At 34.8% G+C, this 11169-nt stretch overlaps 1 protein-coding gene across 5 annotated transcripts in view; it reads left to right on the plus strand.

Moving 5' to 3' along the window:
• GABRA2 (gamma-aminobutyric acid type A receptor subunit alpha2) overlaps positions 1-11169 on the plus strand; it is a 137912-nt gene that overhangs the window by 122565 nt on the left and 4178 nt on the right. For 4 of the 5 annotated variants that reach the window (XM_019741047.3, XM_088789909.1, XM_088789906.1 and 1 more), the window contains one exon: positions 8260-11169. This exon is cut by the window's right edge and continues 4178 nt beyond it. In XM_019741047.3, the coding sequence (XP_019596606.1) occupies positions 8260-8556 (297 nt within the window). In that variant the 3' untranslated portion in view covers positions 8557-11169. Of the gene's footprint in view, positions 1-2489; positions 2670-8259 lie in introns of all 5 variants that reach the window. The other variant, XM_019741048.3, reaches the window with a different exon arrangement.

Genomic DNA, 11169 nt, shown 5'->3' on the forward strand with positions numbered 1-11169 from the left:
TTTCCATTGAACTCAAAATATTGTTATACTCCAGAAGTCTATTTTGGGCCCAACTCAGCGACGTTTCCTCTTCTTTTCCTCTTTAAAATGAGCCTGAGAATCTCAGCTTTCTTCCCTCAAATTCTGGCAGCTGCCACTATTCATTGTATTCTTTGTGATTCTCTGCCCGAGTTCAGAGTGGATCCAGTCTCCGTACCATCTGCTCTTGTTTATCCCCAAAGACAGTCATTTGACTTTATTTTATGTTGTTTTTCTTTTAACTGTTCACTATGTCTTCTCACTTTAAGAGTTTTGCTGAAAATATTTGTAGGAATGTCTTAGACCATATTAGCTTAGCTCCTTGAGTAAAGCCAGGAACTAGTCTGCAACACTAAGCCCACTGTCCACCCGTATACTGTTCCCAAATAGATAATCCCACTCATCCCACTCATCAGCACAAATATAAATTCTCAGGAAATTTCTGAATTTTTTTCTCCCCTCCAAATGATTATTTCCCTTTGTAAGTTTGTCTAGTCCCCTCTTCTTTTGTATTAAAGCTTTATCACAGTTTGTAATTGCATATTCGTGTCTTAACTCATTCATCGATCATGATAACAATGACCATATTTATTAATAAATCATGTATCCCTGTCCCTTTGCACAAGGCTTTCTATATATTAAGTGTTCTATAAATATGATATGGATTAATGAAGTAGGAAAAAATCAGATTTACAACCAACAGATTTATCTTACCTTCCACAGTTATTATCTACAACTGTACTCCATGCCTTTCTTTTAACTTCCAAGATTATATGCCCAACCTGTACCCTGGGCATTTCTACTTGTATCTAACATCTCAATCTTTACATGTATATTTTAAGAGATGGAAGAAAGAATAAACAAAACAAACTTCCTAAATTAATTTTATATCTTCGCCCAGCCCGTGCCTATTTTTCCTCTGTACCTCAGTTCATGGGAAAACCTAGTACATCACGTACCAAAAACTTGGAAGTGTCCCTTAACATCTAAGCAATCATCAAATGGTGTCCATTTTCCTAGCTATATGCCCTAGACTGTGTCCTTACCATCTCTTATTGTTTTGACTTTTTACTTCTTTTTATCTCTAATCATGTCTCCCTTGAATCCATCCTCTACATTAGTTCCAGGGTTGTCTTTCTAAAACAGAAATCTGATCATTTAATTTCTCAGCTCTTTAATGCATTGTCAAAAGCACTTCTTCAAGCAGCTGAGCTGGTATGGTCCAAGTTTATAGCTTTTTCATCTATTGATTTGCATAATGAATAGTAAGGAATTATTTTTGTTATTTTTTTGTGTGCTTAGTACTATGTTCCTGGGAATATCACCATTTTAGAAACTGAAGAAATATAGGACTGGTCAAGGAAAGTTGCTTGCTCAGGATCACATTTCTAAGAAGAGGTGGCCCCGATATTAAACACAGATCTAAATCTGTGCTCATGTTCTTCCTCTGGCCATTACATATATCCCCAAGTGCCTGTGCCTCTGCACATCTGCAAGACATTAGATGTGCTGATTCCTCTTGCTAAACTGCCCTGGCCTTTCTTACCTAACTGATGAACTCCTACTCATTCCCTGAGACCCAGCTGATATTACTTAATCTTGAAACTTTCCAAACAAATCTAATTGCCATAATGTTTCTGCAGCACCTGGTACACATTCTTTTATGTAGCCTCATTAAATTATACATTTATTGTAAATACATCTGTTTCTAACAGCAGATTGCATGCTCTAATAGGATAGTAGTTTTGTCTTATTCATCATTTTCTCTGCCGTTACCTAGCATACCGTTTAGCACATAATTTATTTGAATTAAATTTAAAAAATAGATACTTTAATCTGTTGAGATAATTTCCATTTATAAATGTTCGACACCGCTCAAGCAAAGCATTTTCTCTGGAAATACACTAGATATTAAATTACTGAAAACACAGATATTGCAACATAATATCCAAACTAACATAAAACGTGTCATTGCTTTGTGATTCACTCCGTGCAATTCATAGAAAACATCACTTTTCAAGTGTTTTTATTTGTTTATTTGCATGTTCTGACATCCTGTCTTGTTCCAAAAGCATTTCAGGCAGTTTACCAAAGAATGCATGAACTTAAATTCCTATAAAATAATATATAAATAGAAGTAGGAAATCAGAATAAAGGGAAATAGACTGTAAATATGGCCACTATTAGGGCCAGAACATTAACTGTAGTTCATAGCTAGAGTAACTAAGCTTCAAATTCTGAGCATCTTGGCAGCAAATCATGGGGGCTGGGAGGAAATGTTACTTTTCTTTAATCAAAAAAGTGGAAGCATAAATTTCCTCAGAACAAAAGTTTTTCCTGTACTGAATTCTCTTCTGAAAACAATATCATATGGGTTTTCTATTAAGGAAAGCTGGGTACTGTTGCAAGTAGTAATGTCACCATTTTCCCAATAAACTCAGTAATGAATTTCATATTGATGTTTCTTGTAGTCCCCTTCAATAAAAGCTGAAGGCATTACACTAACATACAACTCAGTGAAGGCAATTCTTCAAGGAGCTAAGCTAATATGGTCCAAGTATATAGCTTTCTCATGGCCCAATTTAATCCAAGGAAAGACTTTAGAGTACTTAGAGAAGTGGATGGACTGTATAACCTTCAAACAATCTTCTGTAAGTATCACTTTTCTCAGTCAGGGTGGTTAGCAAATAGTTAACAATAGCATTGTCTGATCAGGGAACATGTTGTTGTTTTACAAGTAATAGGCTTTCTAGTAGCCACGATGACTGTAAAAAAGCAACATGACATGTAGAAAGAGCATAGATGTGCCACTTTGGAGACATGGTGTTTTCTCCAAAGTCTGATATACTTAGTTTTATATTTATGAAAGCTCCATTTCTTTATTCTGAGGGACAAATTGGAGATGCTTTCCAACTTTGAAACCATGTAATTGTATTTTTATGTATATGCCAGGTCACTTCACCAATAAGTGTCTATGTTTTAGCTAGAGAATGTGCTCAAGTTATTAACGTATTATTTTACCTGATATTCTAAGGAAGCCAAGATTGGTTTGACACTATGGTGTAAGACATTTTGATGGCTGTAATCAGGAAATTTCCACACTTGAATTTCTAAATATATATTCAGACACTCTGATAAAGTAATAAACTCAGAATATTATGAATTCTGTAAAAAATCATTTAAAAATAGAAAAATTAATTAATGTGAGTTATATTTCCTTTTCATTCCACTTCAGTAGCAGCATCAGCAAATTGTATAGCAGCTAATTTACTTTTTCCCCAGATAGTGTATAAAAATACATCATTTACTGATTTTGTTCATAAATCATATTTTCCCTTTTCCCACTTTTATAAGTCTCAATCACCAGTAAGACACCTTCTAAAAACATTGTCTTTTAGTTGAGCTTATTTTATTATTTCTCAATCTCCTACATCTCCAGATAGTGAAATTGAGAACTTTTAGGATAATTACGTAATAGAATTGTAGAATAAACTATTGAAATCTGTTTCTATCAATCTACTAAATATTTATTATATTCTACAAATACTATATATATATATGTACATGTGTGTGTGTGTATATATATACATATGTATATATATATATATATATATATATATATATATATATATATATATAGGTTCAGAATAACCCTTCTAGTATCTGACATTCATTTATCATTAAACAAGCATTTTTTAGAGCCTGCTCTGTGCTAGGAACTATTTTAGGAGCTGTGCATTGCACAGTCTATGCCTTCAAGGAGCTTACCATCAAGTGGAAGAGAAAAAAGAAGTGAAAACAAATATACGTGCCATTATAGAGACAAGCACATGATGCTGTGGAAGCACATGGAAGCACATGGAAGGGGGACTTACTGATGTAGGAAGTGATGTCTCAACAGATGTGATTCTAAGATGAGTCAGCGCAAAATGCATCTGACTTAGGGGACTAATGTGGGTTGATTACCAGTTCCTGGCTTTACAGTGGTACAATTCACAGGTTAGGGAATACAGGAGAGTGTAAGATTTAGGCTGGCTTGGTTCATTTCTCGAAATTTTACGTTTTAGAAACCTGTGGGCTATGTAGGTGGAGAAGTCTAGTGAAACATAGGGGGTAAGAATTCTAATGAGAGAAATTATGTCAGTCATCCATACGTAGTTATTTAAAATTAACAGAAAGCCGTCACAGTTATTTAAAATGAACAGAAAACAGTAGTGCCAGTTTGCCTTGATTTCCCCTATTCTCCTTCATTTTGGTCTACATCTTCACATTTAACATTATTTTTCACTCATATTTTCAGCCATATCTGGCCTTATGCTTCAAGAGATATGAAGTGGCCTACCTAAGAGCCTTCAACTGGAAATGGTAAAATGAGACTATGAGAAATTAGGCAGTATGAACTATCAAAGCTTGCCTAGGTTTCAAAAGAATCTACATAGGGACATGAGCATTAAAAAAAATTATCTCGTGGCAGTGGGTACTGGTTTGAACAGTTAACATGGCAATAGACTTCATTGCACTATATCTCTTTCAGGGCCTGAGGGTCTGAGTGTAAGTAAGCCAAGGATTACACTAAATAAAGTAATTTAGTCTAAAGTGGTCAAAATCATGTATTCTGCATGCTGCTGGTTTGACTTGATTGAAGGTTTGCATGATATTCAGAGGACGGTATAACACAGTATCAACTTGGTTGTTTTATAGACGGTAGTAATGAATAGGCAAGGCAGTATCTTCTAGTGATGGCCTGAAGTATGTATATTCTTTGGTACTAACACTAGCAGATCTCTGTTTTACAAAGAATAACAATAGAATATATTTTGTAGATTTAATCTGTCCTACTCTGCTTTAGCATATTTTAGAATTGTAAGTCAGCTTTGAATTCAGCAGTATGTTTTCTTTATACACATGATTTTAATGTTAAATAGATAGGAACACTTTGCTTTACCGTGTGTTTGTGGTAATTATTTTCAAATGGCCTGAGGAGAGTTATTTTATTGTTTAAAATAAGACTTTAAACTTCTGAGCCAGAAAGGCTTTACTGGGCTATGTCTAGGAACTGAGAAGGTTGAGGGTGCCCTGCCCTTCAGTGAATAAATTGGTAAGAAATAAGAGGTGCCATCCCCTGGGGTTTGACTACGGATAGTATTGATGGCTGTTGCGCTTTCTTCTTGCTACTAATTCTGAAAATAGTCAAGTTTTCAAGTTCCAAGGGAGCATTTAGAAACCATCACCTTTTCAAGTGCTGAGACTGCCTCTGAAGTTTATGTTTGATATTCAGAAATTGAAGCCATACTTGAAACAACAGAGAAAAAAATATGAAATTTTGTTATTTGGAACTAAGTCAATAAAAATTACAAATGTATATTGGAATGGCTTTTAACACTGCTTATTATAGTGTCCACAGTGTTGGGATGAAACAAAAAAGCACCAACACACAAATATACAGAGCTCATGATAGGTTCGTACTTATCGGTACAGCCCTTCCCGGTATTGTTTATTTGCATTCCTCAGAGTATCTGTTCTGATTTGTTAATGTTTCTGCTCTAGTGTCTGTTACATATTTTTAGTATTACCTGTGCGTTTATATACAATTGAAGGGCATTCAAGTGAGGAGCAGGAAGGGTGCTGGTAAGAGTTAGTACAGAGTTTCTATTAGTAGACTCCTCTTGCAACAAAGAACATTTATTTGCATTTCATGTTTCTTTGTCTAATGTCTAAATTCTACACCATAATCCCTGACCCAACTCAAGTGTACCTCTTTCATGAAACCTTCTTTGAGCTCCTCCATGTGGTGTTTATGTCTTCTTCCAAAGATATAAGATATTGTTATCTATACATCGTATATGCCAGTAATCATTGTCTGGTATGTAATTATAAATTTCACTACTCTCCACTAAGAGACTATGTTTTTCACGGTGGTTTGGCCTACTTATTAGTTCATTTGATTCTCCCAATAATCCCCTGTGTCTTTGGTATAATTATTTCCTTTTTTTCAAACTAGAAAACAAAACAGGGAGAGGTTAAGGAACATTCTCAAAGCCCAAATTCTCTATAAGTGCAATTTGATATCATTTTCAGTGATGCTTAGGTATAGTTGAAATAGCATAAGCACTGTATGTTGCATACTTAATGGGTGAAAGAGTCCTTTTAAAAGATTGATCTAGTAACATAAACTTCAATTGGAATATTTTAGGGAAAAGTACTTCTAAATTTCAAACTGCTTCCTCAGGGAGAAAGTCACATAGCATAGTGTTTAAAGCAGAGGTTTAGAAGTCACGCACAGTTAAGTTTGTGTGTTTTTTCATCCCGTTAATAGACAGGAGACCTAGTCATGAAACTTCTTTAGCTGCCAGTTCTAAATTTGTAACACGGGGCTAATACTAGAACTTTCTTCCTATCCAATAGTGAAGTTTGTCACGTATGATACCCTCAAGGCTTACCATTCAACCTGACACATCTTCGTGCTGAAAATGTGTTAGCTATCATCTCCTTATCAGTTACACACTTGTGGCTTACCCTCCGTTTGTACCATGGTAACTCCAAGTGACAAAAGACTATTTTATAGCTTTTTGAAAGTTGCAAATGGTAATCCCTCAGTGCTTTTCCTTCTATACTCCAGCCTCATTAGCAGGGGAAAAGGAGAGGGACAAATCTGATGGCTGTAAAGGCTAGAGAGCCCAAGCCTAGTTTCAGATCCTCCTGAGCTTTCAGAGGCCCTTTTCTGTCTTATTTTACTTGAACATTTTGATAATTACCAACTCAAAATAATGAATTCTAGGCCAATTGGTCCTTTAAATTTGTTGTAGACTATTCACTATTTTGCATAATTCATTGCTGGCTCAATTTTGCTTGCATTTTGATAACTAACACTGCATTTATATTAGTATAGAAATGCAGATAAATACTATTTATATCTCAGGTTTCATTAATTCGGCTGCCTGTTATGTGCCTACCTGGTAGAAGTCATCATGCTAAGTGTTTAGGTTACAATGGTGAACAAGACAGAAGAAGCACAAGTCTTCACTGAACTTAGATTCTAATGAGAAAGAACATAATCACACAACTATATAATTATGCAACTGAAGAAAGAAATTATACAACTAAAGAAAGAAATTACACATTTTGAAAAATGCTTTGAGGGCAATAAACTCGGTGTTATGAAAGAGCGTATATGGGGAACAAGGATACGTTAGACAGAGTGGGTAAGGAAGGCCTTTCTGAGGAAATGATATTTGAACCAGGGTCAACATACGAGAGGGAACTGATCACCTGAAAGACAAGATGGAGGAAAGACATTCGAGGTGGAGGAAATATTGTGGCCAAAGGCACCAAACAAGGAAGTATTCTGAAAACTGAAGTTATGTCAGTGGGACTGGTCAGTGGGACTGAGCACAAGAAAAAAACCAGAGTAAGAAGTACTGATTTCATTCTAAGTTCCATGAGATAGGATTGAAAGGATTTAAGCAGAGGAGTGACATGATCCAATTTATGTCTTAGAAAAAAAAATCCCTGTGTCTATAGTGTGTTTAGTGATTGGACAAGGTCATGCCAAGCTGGGAGAGCATTCAGGACTATCCATTCATCCAGGCAGGAGATAATTGTGACACCTAGACCAGAGTCGGTGAGAACTGATCTGGGGGATTATAAGGAGAAACAGGTTGTGCGTGAGTGAGGCAAAAATCAAAAAGGTTATATTTCATCTTACTTCTGTGTTTTTAGTGTTTATTACACTGCCATTTATATATGGTTATAATTTCCCACCATCTGAGTAAAGCATTGCTATTTTATTTTGACACAAAGGGAGGAAATCCTGTTTACAAGTTAAATAAATTAAATTTCTCTATTCAGAATTTGAGATCATTCATTGTAGATGATCATTCCTCTTGTTAAAATATTTTTACATTTCACGTATTCATTCACTCATTCATTCAACAAATATTTGAGTTACTTGTAATAGTCAAAATATTGTATCATTTATTAAAGTTGTATTTTTCATTGTTTGTTTTCCTTGTGAACAACAAAAAAAATGGCTCTCCAGGAAAACGGTGTCATTGATCTTACTCTGGGGATTTCCTCACCCTCCTGGTTTTAAGACTTAATAAACTCTTTTTTATTTATTTACCTAAATTATTTCTTTCTAATGGATAATTGATGTTTATCAAGATACTTTTCTTCAGAATTTGAACTGGAGTTTGGAAATCACTCAGCCCATATTCTGTTAATTCCTGTGTTTTTCAACAGAAAAAAGAGAAGTCCTCTGTCATGATACAGAACAATGCCTACGCAGTGGCTGTTGCCAATTATGCCCCGAATCTTTCAAAAGACCCAGTTCTCTCCACCATCTCTAAGAGTGCAACCACGCCAGAACCCAACAAGAAGCCGGAAAACAAGCCAGCCGAAGCCAAGAAGACCTTCAACAGTGTTAGCAAAATTGACAGAATGTCTAGAATAGTTTTCCCAGTTTTGTTTGGTACATTTAATTTAGTTTACTGGGCTACATATTTAAACCGGGAACCTGTATTAGGGGTCAGTCCTTGAATCTAGACACAGGCTAACTTTGGGATGGATGGCGACATTAAGCTTGGTTTGTTTTGCTATGTACAGTCTGACTAATAACTGCTAATTTGTGAACCAACATGTATAGTGTGTATATAGCGATGTAGCTTACCAGTACACCTCTAATAGAGACACGCATTTGCTCACTTGAGGAACTGCAAGCAGAAAGCACCCCATGCCCAAATGTTGTTTTGAGATTTGCCCTAGGGACTGGTTTAAGGTGAGTTTCAGATGACCTGACTTATTGCCTCTTTTAATAGCAATGAAAATGCAAGAGCCTATGCCACACTTGAGGAACTCTTTTGACGTAGGTCTTAATTGGAGTATTTTCTACTGTTGCCTAACTATAATGTAAGATACCATTGTCATTCCAAGACAAATTCTTCTAAATAACAGAACCTCATACCTGCAACATTAGTTCCCCTCCTGAGTGCTCAGAATCCTCCTAGCGTAATTGGAAGCTTAGCACACCTCTGAAGAGAAACTTAGCAATTTGACATCAGCTTTTAATTACTCTGTATAGTATCTATAGCCATGTACATATTACAGCATGACAAGCTCAAATAATTATGAGTAGCCCCTGACAGGAGTTAATTATGCCTAGAATTTAATAACTATTGGAATGTCATGGTCATTGCATTTTTAGCGTCAGCTTATTTGAAAGTAATAAATGAAATCCAAAAGATCTTTTTAATCACTGGAAGCTACCTTAAATTAAAAAAGGTAACATTAAATGTGTCTTACTCTTTCCAGGTATGAGTTGTATTGACATTGATCAGCTAAATTTTCTTGGTGCTGGAGACTGGAAAAAGCATCCAATTTGGCTGCTGTAGAGCAACATTCATATTGGATTAGAAAATTGTGCCAAAAACTCCCACCAATGAGAATTCATAGGTGTCGCAGATTATAGATGAGCACTTATATGATTCTCTTCTTTCCTGTTTACTGCAAATTCTGCCTTAAGGCTTCTTTTCATCAGGACTTAGAAGCCACTAATTACAAAGGAAAGAGCAGTTAATTGGCACATTTTTCTGTCTTGGAAGCAGTGCTTTCAGATAAGAATTAATGTAAATCTGCTTTTGTAAATTGCAACTTTAAATTTCGCTGACTCAAATTTACAATAGCTTTGTATACCAGAAGAGGTTTTGGTAAGAGTTGAACATTTTTAAACTGAAACTTCAAAGCGTTACCAACAGATTGTGAATTAATTCACATGCACAAACACAATACACAATTAGCTAAATTAGAACACACACACATACACAAACACATAGCTAAATTACAAAACCACAGTTTTCAATTTTATATAATTGCTAAATATTCATTTGCTAAAAATTCATTTTTCATTTAATATTTAAAAAATACTCTTTATGCCCCTGAAATATGTTAACAGAAGTTAACAATTGTGTCTCATGCCTAGATTCAACGTTCTGGCAAACGTAAAACCCTTTTGACTCACATATACATTAGCAGTTATTAGTTGACTTTTACTAATAGGTACACCTTTATGGTGGTGTTTTTGTAGAAACATAAGTAGTCCAATAGTGGCATTTCTTGCAATTTTGTACAGTATTTCAGTATAGTGCATTACTAGGTATAAAATCAATAAAAGGAATATCTTACTGAAATAAGCAAAATCACAACAAAAATTTCTGTTCCTTTGCCTCGTTTAAGTTTTGTTTTTCTCATTTTCTTTGTTTTAGTGTGATTCTATTGTGTGCTTTGCATGATTGTATTATTACCAAGGTCACAAATGCATCTTATCAACAGAATTTGCCATGAAGATAGTCTTGAAATTCAAAATTCCCTCACAAGAGGTAATCCATCATCCTTATTAAAATAAATTGTTATATGAGCCAATAAATGCATTTCTTTAATTCCCTTTCAATAACACCTTCTTTGTCATCTAAATAGTTTGAAAATGTGCACTTTATTTCTACATTGAAATGGAAGATATCCTATTTTCGTATATATTTAAAGCATAGCTCTTCGGTGTAGTTTAGGGGAGTGTGCAGTAGTCTAAGAATGTACACAATGCTTGAAGGCAAGCAATAAAAATGCTTCGTACGGTATGCATTATTAGACAATTTGAAAATGTTGTTCTTATAAGTTCTGCATTGCCCCCTTAATGTCTGACTATAAATTATAAATTTATAAATATGTACACATGTAAAAATAGTTGTAAATAGCATTTCTGTAGGACAAAAGAAAAGACTCATCTATATCTCTGGCAAAGGGCTGCACCTACATTGATGGCACCAGTTTTATTCAAATTTGTTGTAGACTGACCAGAAAAGTTATCATTATTGTTATTTTTATTTTTAGTTTCAGTTGAAAATCTTATTTTAGCCTGATGACATCCTAACAGTTCAGATTTTCTGATAACATGGATCAGGATTTTCTATTATTTCTCTTTGTTGTATTTTTTCACACATTTTAATCTTTTAACATTTAGAGAAATCAAAAGGAGCCTTAGGTCTTGCTGGAGAGAAGGAGAATGCTCCATGGAAAATGATTTTAAATGATAAAACCATAGCCTTCACAATTATCTTCCCTTCTATAAACTATTTTGAAACAGAAATGTGACATGGATTT

This window comes from Rhinolophus sinicus, chromosome 1, assembly GCF_057876585.1.
Source record: "Rhinolophus sinicus isolate RSI-liver-muscle chromosome 1, RSI-T2T, whole genome shotgun sequence".
Classification (NCBI taxonomy): Eukaryota; Metazoa; Chordata; class Mammalia; order Chiroptera; family Rhinolophidae; genus Rhinolophus; species Rhinolophus sinicus.